The 19,140-nt window shown below is 36.3% G+C and overlaps 1 protein-coding gene across 1 annotated transcript in view; it reads left to right on the forward strand.

Annotated features, from left to right (window-relative positions):
* The window catches only part of STT3B (STT3 oligosaccharyltransferase complex catalytic subunit B), a 50,888-nt gene that overhangs the window by 25,433 nt on the left and 6,315 nt on the right, over positions 1-19,140 (forward strand). Inside the window, exons 4-12 of the mRNA XM_059846810.1 lie at positions 544-609; positions 4,141-4,240; positions 8,732-8,830; positions 10,435-10,581; positions 12,479-12,527; positions 14,122-14,276; positions 15,889-16,100; positions 16,191-16,378; positions 16,887-17,058. Of these exons, the coding sequence (XP_059702793.1) occupies positions 544-609; positions 4,141-4,240; positions 8,732-8,830; positions 10,435-10,581; positions 12,479-12,527; positions 14,122-14,276; positions 15,889-16,100; positions 16,191-16,378; positions 16,887-17,058 (1,188 nt within the window). The remainder of the gene's footprint in view (positions 1-543; positions 610-4,140; positions 4,241-8,731; positions 8,831-10,434; positions 10,582-12,478; positions 12,528-14,121; positions 14,277-15,888; positions 16,101-16,190; positions 16,379-16,886; positions 17,059-19,140) is intronic.

Raw genomic sequence — 19,140 nt, forward strand, 5'->3', positions numbered from 1 at the left:
AATACATTTTATAGACAACTTTGTAGCATTTTTTAATGTCTGTTCTTCATTCCTGTTCTCCCTCACCACAGTCATCCCCATCAGTTTCAGACAAATTCATATTCCTGGGGGAGTTTCTGGATCCTGCTAAACCTTTAGTAGTATCTGGATGCTCTTGTTAACCTTAAGTGAATTTTTTGGAATAGCTCTTCTGTCTGAAATGGGAGAGTTGGGTTGGATGCCAGACAAATTAAGGCATGGATGGTCTTCACTTAGAATTATAAAGTGCTCTAACATCTCAGAGAAAGTAGCACAGAGCCATTGCAACTACCTTTCTGCATCAGATCATAAGGCAGAGAGTTGAATTGTGTGCTTTTGCTAGAGAAAGACACCTAACCTCCTTTTGTGTGTGAAAGAATTGCTTTTGTCTTATGGACGTCAGTTCAAAAGCATCAAATATAATTTGATGCGGGCTAAAGAAGTTCTCTCAACAATTGTTTTGGGATGAAACTTTAGAGTATTGTCCAGGATTTGTTATTCATAAAGACTTGGTTATTTTTCCAGGTGAAGTCTGTGAAAACTGGGTCAGTCTTTTGGACAATCTGCTGCTGTCTATCCTACTTTTACATGGTAAGGCTTTTATATATATATAATAGCTAAACTGTTTGAGTAACTTACATAATCCATATATTGACAAAGAAGAGAAAAAGGATATTTTCATCTTTGTTCAAGCCATAATATAAAATTCTTGCTTTGTATTGTTAATAAACCTTAAATATATGACTAAACAATATAGTATGTAAAGGTGAAGTATTTAAATCAACATGATTAAAGCATTTTCTTTGGGAAAAAAAATAGAAATATAATAACTTTACTTAAAATTTTTCCCAAGCTGTGAATATGTGCTCTGATTCAGTTGGATTTTTATTTGGGTACAGGTAAACTAAGGTATAATTTTAATATTAATGTGTCTGTGTGTCATTACTATAATGCAATAATAATCAGAATATTTAGAATGTGAGGACAAAGTTACATTTTTATAATTTTGAAAGCTATTTCTATGGGTATAATTATAGCATAAAGTAAAGCTTACCACCAGAACTGATGAATGACTTAAATGTCATAATAAATGATCATAAGTGCCCTTTTCATTCTTAATATATGAAAATGAAGACTATTGCAAAGATTTTCCTAAGGGCTGACAAAGGGGGAAAACAGTAGTAAACATGAGGAGATAAAATAATAGAAAAATGGAGGGAACTGTTTTTCCCCCTCCTCCATCTGCTGAAACATTGCACTAAGAATTGTCTTGTTTGAGTCAAACATGGGGGTTTTTCCCCCTAACTGATAAACTTTTTGTGGCTGTATGAAAAATAAATTATCCTCAAACTAGCCAGTGCTTGGACAGCCAGGCTACTTGCTTGGTGACAATTAAGATTGAGGTTACTTTTCTACCATCAGGTAACTAAGTTTGCAAAAACAAGGAGGTTCTGGATTGGTTTGTGTACCTTTAAGGCAAGGTTAATTCAAAGGTTGTCTGGATGCTGTCTAGTTTTCCTCTGGCTTTAATGTCCATTTGGTTTCCTGGGAGACTTTTGCAGTTAATACAGGAGATAATAGCCTTGTGTTTGTGACCAAAGAAGCTAAGATAGCTATTTCTTGTTAAGAGTACATTTAATCATTCCATTTCTCCTCCTTTTTGCCACATTGCTTAATAGAGAGCCGCTTCTTTGTAGACAGCATTGCTGTTGATATAGCTTTGTAGTGAAAAGGTCCTGTAGCTTTGGTACATGTTTAAGTCCAGTACAAAAGCTGCAAGTAAGTTTTTGAATTTTTGTATTTATATAGCACAGGTTTTTTTTCTATTGTGCCAGTTTATTGGTAAGATTCTCTAAAGGTGCCTTCATAAACATACATATAATAAATATAATACTTTCACAATTTTATTGCTAAAAATCACACAATAACAGGCTCTTGGTGTGGGGGATTGTATGTGAGAGTGATTGATTGTGAGAGTATGTGATCGTGTGTGTACATGGTATCAGAACTTAAGAATCAATGTCATCATGACAGTCAATCCTTGAATGTAAATGGGGGGGTGTTGTTACTTTCCTTTCCAGTTCTATCAGCTCATGAAAGGTTCAGATTCGTCTGTAGCTTAGCTCCACTTCTCAGTGATTAGATAGAGTTTTATTGCTTGTATCTACTTCATCCCACATAGGTGATGTCCTACATTGTATTTCCCTTTTGGAAAGAATTTTGTGGAGTTGCCCTTCTAGATATTTTGCTTGAGTAAATTTTAAGGCAAAGCATAATTATACTGTTTGTTACATTTAATAATTTGTCTTTCTCTGATGGAATTAGTCATTTTCAGTCTAAGTTGGAAGTTAAATCACAATTTTGAGGTCCCAAGAGTCAGTCCTTGAATGGGAAGTTTGGATAACAGCTTGAAAGAAGAATGGATATTGCATGAACTGACAAATCTTTAACTCACTGTAGCAATTTGACTCATAGCCTTGCATTGAATTCAATATAGAGAAGGGTGTTTTCTCCTTGGATTTATATTTTTAGCCTTTGTTTTACTTCATCAGCTTCTGCTTCATATGACTTTTCATGTCAAGGAGGTAAAATAAAAGAAAGCTTTACATTGAAGCAATCCTGTAGGAGTAACAGCAAGTCTCCACTCTTTTTGCTAATCTGTGAGGATGCCTCAGTTTTGTTTGAAAAGTTCCAAAGTGCATCTTCAGTATAATTTTCAGTGCTTAGATTTGGGTTCATATTTTGATAATTAGGAATGCAGGTCTCTGGTCTGTGCAAACTGTGACCTCCTTCATCCAAACCTTTCCCTAAATTTGACAGTGTTCTGTGTGCATGTTTGAACTCTCTTCTATCTTACCTGTCTCCAGGTCAGTGTTTTCTCCCATTAAATGAACTTACCTGTGTAAAACATGATACTTCATACAAGTAATTAGGCAATAGGATTTTGATAATCTGAAATTGGTCACTAGAGAATTTAGATTATTTTATTCTACTTGTTTCACATTGTCTGAATTGCTTACCATAAATTTTGAAATGCTGGGGTTTGTAGTATTAGTGTCAAAAGACAGTAATCTTGGCCTCATGGTTTTTTTAGAATTTGTTCTATAGAACATAGTCATTTGGGTTTCTTTTTGGATTCTAGGGCTTTAAAAATAGCTACAGGAATCTAAACCCTAAAGTACAATTAAAGTGAAAACCACATTAGCTACTGCATGCTAAAAATGAAGATCTAGGTTAGGCGTGCTGCACATGGGAGAAGTCTAGACTGTAATATGACAAGAGGACATGTTAAAATACAGATTGTCTAGTCAATATGAGCCTTTCTAAATATATTAGAAACTTAGATAGCACATTGTAATGATAGCTCATTAAATCCTCACCTAAACCAGCAATCTGTTAATAACACTGTGGTGTTTCAGTTCTGAGTACAGCAGTCCTTCTCAACAGCTCTTGTTGCCACAGGTTTGCAATGTCTGTAATATTGTTGTATATCATTCCACAGTGCTCAGTCCTTCCTGCTTTCATGTATTCGTACTCTTCCTTTTGTTCGTTTCCCTACACTGCAACCTGCGCTGGCTGCTCTGGTCCCAGAGATTTGCACCTTGCTCCCCTTCCCCTCTCTAGCTGGAGATAATGTTCCCTGTCCTTGGCAGAAAGGGCATGGTGCTAAATTCGTCCAAAATTTTGGATCCTACATGAGATCATAGAATATCCGGAGTTGGAAGGGACCCCCAAAGATCATCAAAAGCCCACGTCATGGCCCTACAGATCCTTCCACTACCTTGTGTTGCAGCCTTCTCCACTGGGAAAAGCCTCCAGCATAACATTCTAGTTTGCCATTGTGGCCAGATTAGCTTGGAAGGGGGAGATCCAGGAATGGTAGCCAAGGAAATCCATCAGCCCATTTCAAACACCTCCAATATGTGGGCTTTGATGTGGTTTGTTTTTCTTTTATAATATTTATTGAGAAGGATTCTGGTGGTATTAGTAGTAGTTCTGACTGCTTGTGTAGATGGGCTATGTGTTTTCTTGTTAGTCCATCAAGATGTATAAATCCACCATGGGCTGCCCTAAGAATTTGCAGATATTTTCAGATCTAATTTCCTGTTCCATTTGTCTTAGGTCTCTGCATGGGGTGGTTATGTTTTCATCATCAACCTTATTCCACTGCATGTGTTTGTTCTGTTGCTGATGCAGAGATACAGCAGGAGAGTCTACATTGGTAAGTTCTGTTCATTGCAAAGTCGTTCTCAAATACTTAAAACATGAGATACAAAATTACTGTACTGGTGTGTTTTGTATCAAGTGGGTGTTAAGCAATTGCATATCAGATTCAGTTGTTTTAATTTGATTACTGATTATAGGCAGTTATTTTCTACAACATGCAAATAAGGAGTTGAAACATACTCACACTTCCAAAATTTCATATATATTGCTGCTAATGAATTTTTTCCTTTCTAGTGCATGGGAAAGAAAAATGGTTGGTTTGATGTAAAAGAACCCTATTAATGTCTTGTAAATATGCATTAGATGTGTGCCTTTAATAATGTTTTATATTTTTTTATTTTCCAAGTATATAAAACAATTGGTATTTTTAAAAGTTATACAGCAGAAATTATGCAAACATCTAGATAAAGACATAAGAAATTTTGAGCAGTCATGTAAGTTTTAGATCACTGACGAAAGGCATGCACAGTAAGGGTCTGTCCACTCCATGAGAATCCTTAAAGTTTTATTGGATTAATTGGTCAGCCTTCCTTCCAGTTTCAGGAATGTGTGAATAGGGATCCTGGGAGCCTAACTTTTTTATTGATTTGCCTGACATTTAAATACTGTGTAAACTGTTTTTACTGACAGTTTACCAATAAAATCAGTTGGCTATGATGTAGGTGTGTGAATGGAATAATTAGTAAGCAATTCAGATATTCAGAGATTTAGAAGTTAGCTGTAATACTTTTAGTGTGAAGCCTTTACCATAGGTAGGTGGAGAACATAATGTGAGCTGAAGCATAATCACAAAGCGTTTCATATTTGTAAATATATTTTTATTCCTCATTTTAAAACTGTTTTATCTTTGTATTTTCAATTATTTATAATGCTTCTTTTAGTCCCTGCTAGAGAAATTACTCATTGTACATATGTGTGACCCATTATATATCACAATTGCTTAATTTACTCAAGTTCAGTTTTGAATTTTGTTATCAAAACTATAAATATTGCTTCCATATTTCTTTGCTATTCTATGCAATTAAGAATTGGAAATTCATTAAAATTTTAAAAAGAGAGAAAGAGGAAGTTCTAACCCATCTTAGAAATGTTAGTATTAGTTAACTTCTTCATTAACTACTACTTCCTAACTTAAGGGGAAAGTAATTTATCTTGTTTTCTGTTTAAAATTGGTTTATTGAATATTTTCATTTTCTGATTTCTGTGAATTATGCAAGAGAAAATTAGATCAACTAATTATAAGATCCTGAAGCAATATGGTGGCTGGAAACAATAAAGAATAAGTGCTCTTGCTTTTTCAGCTTTAAATTAACTAGTCTTTGAACTCATGTGGGAAAAATAGTACTGCAAGTTCATAGGAATTACAGGGTTTGGCAGATGTTTGTTTTGCAAATAGCTGCAGTGTTTTGAGATGTTATTGCCCTTCAGCAGTGAGGGATATGTACTGCCATGGAGTTGTCAGAATGAAAATGTGATCAGTGCTCTGCTGTTTCATTGCAACTGCTGTCTTAATTTAAGCTTTCATGGGAAGCCCTGGTGAAGTCTGTACATCTTACATTACCCTGTCATTTCTAGGTTTGTTTAACAGGATGTTTTTGTAAAACAGGTAAGAATGTTCAAGCACTTCTGAGAGGAAATTTGAGTGTGCTTCGCCTCCAAAGTATTCAGATAGGGAGAAGAGTTTACAAAAGCTTCTTGAAGCAGGGAGAATAAAGATATTTGGGGAATTTCTGTTGCAATTGCTACTGTGCCTGCAACAGTCTTATAATTCTTTAAAAACTTACCATGTTCAGCTAAAACATTTGAAAAATATTGTCAGCTGAGAATAGCTAGTAAAAGCTACATATTTTTACTATTATGAAGAATTTTGGGGGTTTTAATCTCTAGATCAGTTGTTTAAATTTATTTCAAGCTAGCATGAGCCATTTTATAAAGGTTGTGTTAAGTTTAATCCAACATAAGATAAATGAAGAGAACAGTATTTGTCAGAATCAAATTTTTAAAAATTCCTGGTATATATGAGTGTTCATACATATTCCTGTATGAACACTCATATGAGTGTTCATACACCAAGGAAAAGGTTAGTGGGACTTGATTGATACCTCTGTGAATGTAACTCAGAATCATGTAATGAGTAAAAATTCCCAGAATGTGAAGGGTTTGCCAATTTTAAAATATTTTAGAGCTGGAAGGCAGATGACTTTATTAGGCAGATAGCTTCTGACCCATTTGGCATCAATAGTGATGATGCTACTTCCATTTGAAAGCTCAAGCTGTGCTTTTATTTTTTCATCTTGACAGTGGCCAGTGCCTTTCATTCAGATCCTCTAGTTTAATCCTCTAGTTTAAAGTGCTTACAATTCCAGTGTATTAACAGAGAGGTGAATAACCTCTTTATTCAGATACAGCAACCATTGATACTATTTTCTATTATTGTAGTCTCTCTTTAGTTTCTCATATGTTTAAAAAATAAATGGTTTTACACTTGGAAGGGTATAGATTTATGTTATGTTTGCACACTTCAATTTTATAGTTTTTCATACAATTTTTTTTTTTGGTTCTATATAATTATCAGAATATTTAATAAGACACATGAGGATCTTCCAGAATTTAAAACTTCATTTCAATAATTCCTTGTTATATATCTTGTATTTTATCATTAAAACAGTGACCAGGAATATATTTATATCAACTACTTCAGTGTTCTAAAATTTCAGATTGAGTGTTTTTTTCTGGTGATTGTAATCCATTAATTGAAAGTATGTGGCCAGTATATGATTATACTCTCCTGAGAGGCTTTTCAGTAGGTCTTTCCTGTGTTTGTGTAGTGTTCTGCAAATTAAATTCTTTGCAAATGACTTTATCCACAGTAGGTCAGAATGGTTTTATTCTGGAGTTGGTCAAAGTTATAACCATAAGAACAGCATGCAGGAATCAAAATTAACTTCTTGTTTTTGCAAAGACTGTGCAAACTGTAGAATATAAAGGAACATTAAAAGTTTGTGATGATATATTGTCCTGATGTTTCCAAGTTCCTAGAAAAATTGTCATGTTGTGTCAATTACCTTTTTTTAAGATTTTTTCAGTATCAGGAACTCTGTAACTTTTTGAAAGAAGTGGGAGTAAGGGATTGGGATGGGGATGGGCAGTGCACATAGCAAGTATAGCAGTTGCAGGACTGGGCTTAAAAATTATGATTTACATTGGTCTAACAAATGTGAAATGTAGTGATTTATGCCAACCATTGAACTTCCACAGGATGGCAGTGTTGTAACAGTTGCATGGTACAGTAAATGATTTATGTTGTAGCAAATTCTTCAAAAATTGAACTTCCTACAGAAAAATGCATTTCAGTGACTTAAGAGGGCATAGGTGAGTAGCTAGGCCAATCTGTGCAATACAGGTGCTTGAAAGAATAAACCATCTCTTCTGACTGGTTTGGAACTCTGTGCCCTGGGTGCACAATCCCTCAGCAAGGCCACATAGGTGCTACGGAAGTGACACCACTGCTCACTGATGCACTCCTCAGAACTGACCTCGTGGAGGTTAGTAAAGGGCTCCATGAGAACAGGGATCTCCTCATAAGATCCAGGTTATCTATAGCCAGATAGTGGTTTAGAATTTGTAGGATTATAAAAATATGACAGGTGGATTATTACTGTTTTCCACTGAAGGAACAGAACTTCATTTGGACTTTAGGTTGGCTGGTTACTTCAAATGTAATCAGCCTCATGGCTTTTCAGATTTGATATTTTTATCTTCCCCTTCCATCTCTTCTTCACCCTGTAATATTGAGGATCAAAGACCCTTTCAAAATAAAGTATATGAATGTTAATGCATAAACAATAAGGATTCATATTAATAATAGTAATTAATGATGCTCTTGGCCTCTGTTTTCTGGGGGTTATAAATCCCGAGGGTTGATACAGGTCTATCAGTTCATATGCTTAATATTAATTTTTAATTCTGTTGTTGTTCAATTTCTCGCCTTCCCTCTGCTCTTGTGTTACATAAAGAACAATGGTGCCTGTTTGCATTTTCTAAAGAAGTAGTGGACTCTTAAATGTTTTCCTTTTTTGAGGTTTGGTCCCTTCAATTTCTCCTCATATTGAAAGCTTCCTATGTCACTTGTTATTTGAGAGCTCTTTCTATATCCATGACTCTCAAAACCAAGATGGGAAGAGAAAACTTTTTACAAGCTGAAGAATCTTAGGTAAATGGTTTCTTTTCCTAGGAGGAGATAAAACAGTGCAATTTGAAAGAACAGCATGCTGCTACATCCACTAAAATGGGTTGCAATGGACAGCTTTATTCTAGTCAGTGAAGAAAAAAGTAATTAGGATGGCTGAAATATTTAGCATACTACAGTTGTGTTTTGCTGTCAGTGGAGTTAGGGGACAAGGTGAAGAAGGAGCCAATGCTTTTTCAAATGTGTATTAATTCTGTTCCCATCTTTCTCTTCCCCTCTCACATTTTTCTCTCCTAGCATATAGCACTTTCTACATTGTGGGGTTAATATTATCGATGCAGATACCTTTTGTGGGATTTCAGCCAATTAGAACAAGTGAACACATGGCAGCTGCAGGTAAGAAAATGAAGCTTCTGCATCCAACAGCCTCCTTAGCACAGGAAAACCTCAAACACTTGCAGCTTTGTTTCCTTGTACTAGAAAAAACACCGGCTAACAAAGCAAATTGTTAAAGAAAGAGGTACAATTTATTGTCTTTTGGGAAGTTTTCTTTCCAATTGACACAATATCCTCTTTTTGTGTGAGCTGATGGAGGTGAAATGCTTCCATAAGACTGGATCAGTTAGCATTCTGACAAGCACTTACTTTACACATTGATAATCTCTGCTGGTTTGCAATACAATGTTGTCTTCACACACTGAACAATTGAAACATTCCAATGTGCAATTGAAACATTGGTGACACAGTTTTTACTGAGCCATTTGGTTTTAGAGTTGACAATCTTCTGTAATTTTTCAACAATTTTTTTTCTGTAATTTTTCAACAATTCTTCTGTAATTCTTCTGTAATTTTTCAACTTTTTTTTTTTTTTGCAGGCTACATACAAATTACTTAAATTACTAATCAGGAGGGTAATTTTAAAATAACAGTTTTCAATCTTGTTTGGAGTTTTTTTGATTTAAGTTGATTTTTCCATACTTGTTGACAGTCAGACATTTTGATTTCTTGACAGCAATAACCTGTGCTAACATGGAGCTTAACTGCATGCACTGCTTGTGTGATCGAGTTCAGTTTGTTAGATTCCCCAGGGTTTTTTTTACATTTAGTCACTTACCAGAATGTATTTGGGACAGTGATGGGACCATCATTAAAATTTAATACAAAAATACTTTCAAAATGGAGACTTGCAACAATCTGAATATAAAGGAAAAAGAAAAAATTACCTAGCCATATTTGGATTCTGAAGATTTTTTTATATTTATTTAGTGAATAGAATTTTTGTCTTTCTCTACGAATTCAGACCTAGTGAATTCCATTGTGTACCTTGAATTCTTTGTTTATTTGAAGAAAGACAATACACTTTTGTTTTATTTTATTCCTCTGCCAGCCAGCATTGAACTTTCACTTTTGAAAGGATTCATCAGTGGATTGATCTGACAATATACTGTGAAATGAATAATAACTGAAATACCATGTCCAAGTTCTGGGTTCAGTGTTAAACTCCAAACAGCCTTTTGGAATGTGTCGGGTGCTTCACCATTGAATTCTGGTGTTTCAACACTAACTTTTTATAATTCGGTTGACTTAATACTTACTTGGTTTGGTTTTTTCTTTCATTAATTCCTCCTGTTTTATTCAGTAGCTTAGTTTGCATATATTTCTGTATTAGCATTGTGTGTTGCCTGAAGTCTGTCTCTTAATTTTTCACCACATCTAGCTAGGTATGTTAACCTGTATTCTTTTCATAACCAAAGCAATCTGCTTTTCAGGGGATTCTCTCCTTTAGAATATTGTATCTCATTGGAAGTTTCTGGTTTTGCAAGTGTCCTGCCTGTTAAGTATTAAAGTTTATTTGTCAGAAAGTGATGTTATACTAGTTTCTAGATGTTACAGTGTACCCTATGTTTAATTTTCCAATTCAAATACAGACAAACATGCTTGTTGCTTTAACAGGTGTACTGCTTCTGAGCATTTAAACAAGAACTTTCCTCTTTCCATAGGTGTTTTTGCACTGCTGCAGGCTTATGCATTTTTGCAGTATCTGAGAGACAGATTAACAAAGCAAGAATTTCAGACATTGTTCTTCTTGGGCGTCTCACTAGCTGCTGGTACTGTATTCCTGAGTGTCATCTATTTGACATACACAGGTAAATAAATGTGAACCTCATTTACCTTCACAGCCTGTAAGCCAGATGATCAACATTTGGTTTAGCCTGACGTAGTTGTTTCAACATTTTGGACTATTTAGAAGCAGTTTTATTTTTGTTACTTATGATACCATAATTCCAAAAGAATTCTCAGCATCTCTGTTTGTTTCAAAGTCTTCTAGAACATGGTGGTTTGATTTGCTTTTCCATGCATAAGTTAGCAAAGTTTTCAGACTGGCATATCAAAACAAAAATTGGCTTCTAATCTCAGCATGCAGCCAAATATGTATTCAGTTGCAGTTCTTGGGAAGTGTTGATTTCATCTTCTGAAATTCACTGATCAGTATCCCTGCTTCATCAGCTGGAACAGGCCTTGTTCTCTCAGCTTCTGACAGGCTGTGTGATCTGGGCTCCTGACTACCTCACAGCGCTCTGACCTTTCTAGATTTTCTTAATACTCCTCTAGCAGAAGAGGGTGTCCACATCTGGACCATTTATCCCAGTATCTGGAAGAATGAGCTTCAGGTTTTGGACTGAAGTCCTGCCTGCCACAACACATGTCAGCAACCTTTTTCAATTTAGCACAGTTCCTTTTGGCTTCTGGGATATTTTTACTTTCTATGAGCCACCAGCTGGACTCCAACCCACTGTGTACTACCTTGAGCTTGTCAGGACAGCCAGTTTTCAACCAGTCAAATGGTCTGCTTGTCCTGTCAATTCCTCTTCAGCTGTTCCTGAGCAATGAAGAAAACACTTCTCGATGTATTTCAGGAGGCTGTGTTCCATGGTTTTTCAGCAGCTGAGGTTGCTGCCCTGTAGGTTTCCACATAGAGCTTCCTGTCTTGCCTAGAGGTGCAACAGTAGCCAGGCACCAGGCACCCTCATGACCCAGGTGAAGATGGTGGGTAGCTCTCATGCTGGCCAACTCTTCCAGCACCCTCAGGTGAAGGCTGTCTGCATCCAGAGAAGATCATAACCAGTATTTTCCTGTCTGCTGACAGCTCCTTCTTCATGTGCATGTAGTGGATTGGCAGCAATCTTTTCATCTGAAGACTGAAGGGAAAAATGTCTTGTATTAGAACATTAACCACGATATTTAAATGTCTAAATTAGATACTAAACTAACCCTTCAGTCAGATTATACTAATTTTGAATATAAGAAAGAGGGAAGACTTACTGAGTCATGCACAAAAACTTGGGTAATAATGAAAGGATTTAACCTTCTCTTATTTCTCCTTTTCTGTATCTGTCTTCAGGAGGAGCTGAAAGAATTGCAAAGAAAGTGGAAATAAAAAGCTTTTAATAATAATTTTTATCTTTCATCAAATAATTGTACTGTTTCTTTTCATCTTATCATATTCAACTTATCTAAAAGCCTTGTTTTATCAAATAATACGTAAAGCTTATCAGCATGTCTAATAGCAGCTTTTATATTCCATACTACAAGTAGATTCACCAGGAGAGAAATAAAAGGAAACCAGCATTTCATCTAGTGTTCCCAGTTTCCTGCTCTGACATTTCAGAAAAATGAAATACTTTCTTATCAATTATGTTTTCTTTTTCTCATACTCCTTCACAGAGTATAGTTTGCTATCTGTCATGTTATTTGAGAAATATTTAGTATTGCATTGCTTTGACTTTTGGAAGTGTGCGTGTCTTGATACTCAGATTGTACTTAACAAGTACAATGTGATCCTGTAAGTGTGTTCTAAAACCAGCTTGGTTCATGGTTGGAAGATTTTATAGCCTGCCTAATGCAGTAGGTATGGTTCACATATATTACAAGTTCAATGAAAATTTCCTTGGGTTTGTGCTATAATTTGAGGGAGTAGAAAAATTATTTAATTTAAAAACCCTAGGCAGCAAAAAGGTTTTTCTTTCTCCTTCTCTTTTTCAGGTTATATTGCTCCTTGGAGTGGCAGATTTTATTCATTGTGGGACACTGGGTAAGTAAGGATATAAGATTTAGATATCGGTAGCATTTTACTGAAAACTAATAATAGTTTCCTTTCCTCATCCCCAAATCCATTTAGTGTTTCAGTCAAGGAGAATCAGTTATCTAAAAAGAGTATTTGTAGTAGCTGTTTCATGGTCTTACAACCACTTCACTAATTTGTCTGTGAAAACTCTTGCTTCTTTGCAAATCTTTGAATATGTAATATGTTTTTTCTATATGAAACTGTAGCATGTATGTCAGCATGAAATAACTGAAAGCTATGCCAACACTTGAGTACACATTTTAAAATTACTAAGAGCCTTAGACTATTTTAATTGTGCAATATTGCACAAAATCACCAAAATGTTGCAGATATGATCTTGCATGTTGCCTCTATATTACATTCATACATCTGTTTTTATATGGGGATGTCCACTCTGAACAATTGTTTTATTAATGTGGGTTTTCACAGGTAAAAATCTTGTTAATCTTTTGTTTTAGTTAACCTGTGAAAATACTGTGTTGGATTCTTAAGTCAGCCCAGAAAAAAGGAATAAAATGGAAAGTATTTTTCTCAGATGAATATTTTAAAGTGAAATTCAGTTGCTAGATTTTTTTTAAGATTTAAAGCAAAGATAGAACAGCTTCAAACTTTGGGCAGTTCAGACTTTTTTTCAGGCTCCAAAATCCAGCTCATACAGGATTCTGTCCCAGTTCTATAATAAGTGTGGTAGAACAAATGTTAGTAAAGAAGCCTCAGATTTACTTGAGGAATATATAAATTTTGTTCTTTGCTTGTCTATATATATGTATAAATGTGTATACACATATATACATATATGCATATACAAAGCATTAAACTTTTGAGGGCTTGTCTACATTAGAAAAACATATTGTGTTAAAAAACACAATACAGTTTTGAATGAGAACTAGATCTCAGTGAAGAAAAGGACATATGTTTGATACCTCACCATTCAATCATGGTAGCACCCTAGATTAGGTCCATATGTATAGTTGTCTGTAATATAGAGCACAGTTTTGTCCTTGTCTGCACTGAGTGTTTGACATGTTGTTTAGATGACATGTGTTTCCAAGTGTAGACAAGGCCTGTTTCCTTCAGTATCCGAAAGAATGTGGGTGCATCAGTAACTGATCTGGTATTTAATACTCTAACTTTCTTTACTAAGAAAATGAAGATATTCTGTGTAGAGGTTTTGAAACACAATGTTGAAAATTTAGGAGATTTACCGGCATTGATGATATAAAAATGTAGTAAAGGTGCTTCCATAGCTGTGTGTTTCCATTTTGGTGAATTTGGCTTCAGATTTAGCCATAAACAAATGAAACATCTATAATTTTAATAGTCTTAATTAGTATGGAAATAATTGTTGTTTTCAATAACTATACATTAAATGCTTCCTAGATACAGTAAGGCCTGGGGATTTCTTTGGTATGAGAGTTTCATCAGATTTCTGCTGATTAGGGCACTTGCCATTTAAAATTGAAATGTTTCCTTTGAGATGAATTTCAGAATTCCTAATGTTTACAGGTTTTAATAATTTTATCTTTTCAAAATAATTTGAACTGAATTTTTTTTAAAAAAGGTATGCGAAAATTCACATCCCGATCATTGCCTCTGTGTCTGAGCATCAGCCTACAACATGGGTTTCCTTCTTTTTTGATCTGCATATTCTCGTGTGTACTTTCCCAGCAGGGCTGTGGTTCTGTATCAAAAACATCAATGATGAAAGAGTCTTTGGTAAGAGAAAATATTTTTAAACTATTTTGAAAAAGTTTGCCTTCATCTTCATTTTACTTTGGTTTTGTTTGCTCAAAGCTGATATGTGGCTTGTTCTAAAATATGGTTTAAAAGTGATGTGTTTAAAGGATTATTAAGAGTTGCCTGCACCCAGCAGTTCTTTAAAACAGTTTATAAAAGTGCAGAGGTTGCTGAAATGGTGATGGAGTGTAGTCCCAGGAGGTGGGATGCAGTCATTTGTTGTGTTCAGTTCTGCTGCTGCAGTTGCACGTTCTGGTTCCACAGTACAGGTTAGCCAGGACAACAGCTCTGTGCAAAGGCAGGGTCCCTACTTTGGATGTCTGGCACTCATCCCATCGCAAATTATTCAAAATGCCTTTGCTTTTCAGGTTATCTGCTATTTTAGTGAGCAGAATCTCTTGCTTTGGAGCAAGTGCTAGATAAGGCACAAACCAAAATGGAAGTGTGGGGTCTCCCTATGTCAGTGACAACTTTTTTTGGGGGGGGGGGGGGGGCAAAACAGTGTTGTGAAAGCCAGCTTCTGATTTTGAATGAGGCTTGTTAGCAGTTGTAACCCATATGGAGGAGTGAAGATCAGTCAGGTTTTGGACTTTTGCAGGGACAAGAGGCTCCAGGCTAATATAGCTGCCTCTTAGGCAACCTAAGATGTGTGGGCAGTATGAATGTTTACAATGAACGTTTGTCAGCTTGCTTTCAGCCTCCTACTGAAGGCTGCACCTTCCATTTAACAAAACATAAAGAGAGCTAGGAGTGAGGATGGAGAGCTATGCTGCCTCATCACAATGTAGAAAATATTTACATGACATAATCTGATAAATCAGTGTCCCTTGATCTCTGTGGCAAATCTTTCACAAGAGAATATTGTTAAACTGTAGCAGACAAGTCTACCACAAGGAAACCACTATTGGATATTCCCAATCAGTGTATACAGGATTGTTTGGGGTTTTTTTTTTCCTTTCTAATGAATGTGTTCTTAGTGTTTTGTAGTATTCTGAAAATCTTGGTTTATATTTTGGGAAAGACGAAGTGGAGGTAATACTGCTCAGGAATACTTACTTCAGAATAGGCTCACAATACCATGTTATTCATCTGTATAGAATTATAATGTAGACAAGCCCCCAATTTGTCCACAGATATCTCTAACTTAAATCAAAATTTAAATTTACATGAAAATTGTAACACTTGCTTTTGCTTTTTCAGTTTAATAACTTGTTTGGTCTAGAGCTGTTTGATTTTTTTAATCAAACGAAGTTACCTATTATTCCAGTAGTATTGTTGGTGTATAACATTAAATTTCACTAATAATGTATCTTCTGACACATTACTAATGAATATTGAAAATGGGGTTATGTTATTGTTAAGAGTTGTTGAGATGAATCTCAGGAAGGGTTTGAGGCTTCAAAGGGATAAACGTTAATTCAGCCATATGTCTGTACATTAAAAAGCAATGAAATGCAAGATGCACACTCAAGCCTTTATACACACAGATGCTCAACCCACTTCCAGAAGTAGTTTTATGGAGAGCATGTACATGTGCAGCCAGAGTGAGTGTTATTTTCCACGTGTCACCATTAGATGTGTTTCCTTGCAGTTGCGCTGTATGCAATCAGCGCTGTTTACTTTGCTGGAGTGATGGTCCGCCTGATGCTCACTTTGACTCCAGTGGTCTGTATGCTGTCAGCAATTGCTTTCTCCAATGTCTTTGAGCGTTATTTGGGTGATGACATGAAGAGGGAAAATCCACCAATAGAAGACAGCAGTGATGAGGATGACAAAAGGAACCCTGGCAACCTGTATGATAAGGTGAGGGGAGGAAGCAAGAGTTAGAAAATTTGGGTTCCAATGTAAAGGATGATAGAAGTTGCCATAACAGATACATTTGTGCTTGTTTAGGCAGGCAAAGTGAGGAAACATGTGTCTGAGCAGGAAAAAACAGAAGAAGGGCTGGGTCCCAATATCAAAAACATTGTGACTATGCTGATGCTGATGTTGTTGATGATGTTTGCTGTTCACTGTACCTGGGTAACCAGCAATGCATACTCCAGCCCCAGCGTGGTTCTCGCCTCCTATAACCATGATGGGTAAGTAAGTTCTACAGTCTGAAGTGATGAAAGCCTTTTTTACTGCCATTGCATTATTACAATTTGCTTTGCCTTCTTTAAATCACTCCTTATTATATAAAGGAATCACGACCAGAATAAAAAAATTATTCATACTCTAATTTTCAAAAAGATACAACATTTTCTGAAATATTTAATGAAATACATAAAAATAATCCTACCCAAAGCCAGTAAAAATCATGGTTAAAAAAAAAAGCCTTGGCGTGAACTCGGAAAACTTGTTTGAGACTATATATTTGACTGGAAATGCATTTAGTCATGTCTTCAAAAGCAGTCGTGTCTTCAAAACAATTCGGCTTCTGGACATTCAGCTGTCAGAGAGTTCAAACTTATGACTGCTGGTGACAAAATCCCTCAAAGGGAGCTGAACTCATAAGAAAACCCTTATTTGTGAACCCAGACTTGCCATGGTGCAGTTAATTTGTTGGTGGTATTTGTACAGATGCAAATAAAATTATCTGTTTTGCAGCACTCGGAATATCCTGGATGACTTCAGAGAAGCCTATTACTGGCTCAGACAGAACACGGACGAGCACGCCAGAGTGATGTCATGGTGGGACTATGGGTATCAGATAGCAGGAATGGCCAACAGGACAACCCTGGTGGATAACAACACTTGGAACAACAGCCACATCGCCTTGGTAAGGGTGGCAGTTTTCTATGGAGCAGAAACACCAAAATGTTTACACTGCTGTCCAGTATGAAATTGCAGATACCTCTTAGGGTGATTGATATTAAGGAGAAATTGCATGGAGTGAGAAACACAAATGTGGAAGGGACATACCTCTTTCATTTGGTAAAACTCAAGTATAGGGATCAATTTTGCTTCAGAGTTTTTGTTTTGTTTACTTGGAGCTTCCAAAACCTCACTTCCACTTCAGTTTCTCTTCTTTTCTTTGGGGGAGGATAGACAATACCCAAGGTAACTATTCCTCTTGGGATTGATGCTGTAACAGCTGGTACCACTGCATTACTGGCCTGTCAAAGTTAGAATCCTTGCATTTCAGCAGTGTCACTGCCATTTCTGAATGGCATGTGAAAACTGACCACAGGATTTGACAAATTTTCAGACATCTGGGACATCACAGGAAGTGATTATTTATGACTAGCTGTGGAAGTGTAGCAGACTTAATGCAGTTCTGTCTTCTCCAATTTACAGATAGACAAAATGACTGCACCTTCAATTTCTTTCATTTCTGAGGAGTAAGTTTAACCTTTGTACATGTGCTTAAGGAAGGCTGTTAGTGTTGTCTGTGGTTACAGGGCACCACCTTGGGCAACTTGTGCTGTGCAATGACTCCTCATCAATCACATTTCTTCCCAGAATGTTTTTGCTACAAGGGTAGAATGGGGGAAGGGCTCAAGAAATTAGGATAATTAGGATAGTTTCCTGTATTCTTCCTGTCTTGGGTCAGTAGTGAGTACAGCTGTAGACCAGATCTGCCAAAAAGCAGTGTACAAAGCCAACAAATTAATGAAGCAGTGTTTTGAGCGGAGTCCAAAAAAAATTTTTGTTGGGGTAAGAGAGATCACACATCCACACTTTTTACAGGGCAGGAAACTCACATTCAGCTAGAAGCAAGCTTGAGAAATCGTACTGATGGTGTTAATGTCAGTCTAATGTCAGTCAGCCTACATTGCCATGTACTCTGAGGCACTTCTGATTTGGTTCTTGACCTGACAGCATTGGTGTGTTTTAATGGACACTCAGTTCTGATCCTGTGTGCCTCCCTGTGCTACTAGAGGTAGAAATGCAGATACTGCATCCAGGCTCACAGTTTCTTGCAGGACAAGGTGCATCATGTGAATAGAGACTTGTGGAAGTCATCTGTGTTGCCTAAGCACAGTAACCACACACATTGCAGCAACTGGCAGTAATGGCTTTCAGTAAAGAATTCTCTCGAGTATGACTGCTGCATTTCAAGTTCCATTTTGGAATGAAGACTCCATAAAGGGGGACCCAAGCAATAAATGTGTATTGTGGCCAATACCTGCACTTGTGCTGTAAATGAGGCATGCCCTGGAGATGTGGCAAGATGATTTTCTCCTGCACAGAGATGGAAATCTGGCAAATAGCCTCACATTAATTAGGATAATGGCCAAGAAGCTGAGGTTCTTGGTCTTTTGACAGCTTGCTGCCTAAACTTAGTGCTCTCTAATTACATTCTTAGCTGAATGTTACCAAGTCAGATGCAATATTATGTATATTGTAGTTACTCCCTTAGACTACAGCAATACCTTACTATGCCTTAAGTACAAGACCTTCAAGAGCAAACAAAACTGCTGAACTGCATGCCAGTTACTGACCACAAGAGGTGCTGGATACAGTTGTAAAAAGTTCTATTCTGACATTTTCTCTGTGTAGATTTACCTTGAATTCAGTGCTGAGGGTGCCTGTGTGCTATTTAGTGCAATGCACAATGGGTGCTTCATTAATGAAGGACAGAGCTCAAAGAAAAAAAAAAAGTTTCCACATTTCCAATAATTTGTACACTTTGAGCCGTGTCTAAAGCTTTGAAAATAATTTGTAATTAGGTATTTTCTGCAACACTTAAGCTTTTGGTAATACAACTATGACTTCAAGAATATGTAGGTACCACAAAAGGAAAACCCTTGTTGCTACATTTCATACCCAAAACACTCCTTTCAACAGGCAGCACTCCTATTATAGAGGAGAAAGTATTTCAGTTGAGGTTGGGCTTTTGCGGTTCTAAATATTCACA

Source organism: Haemorhous mexicanus, chromosome 1, assembly GCF_027477595.1.
Source record: "Haemorhous mexicanus isolate bHaeMex1 chromosome 1, bHaeMex1.pri, whole genome shotgun sequence".
NCBI lineage: Eukaryota > Metazoa > Chordata > Aves > Passeriformes > Fringillidae > Haemorhous > Haemorhous mexicanus.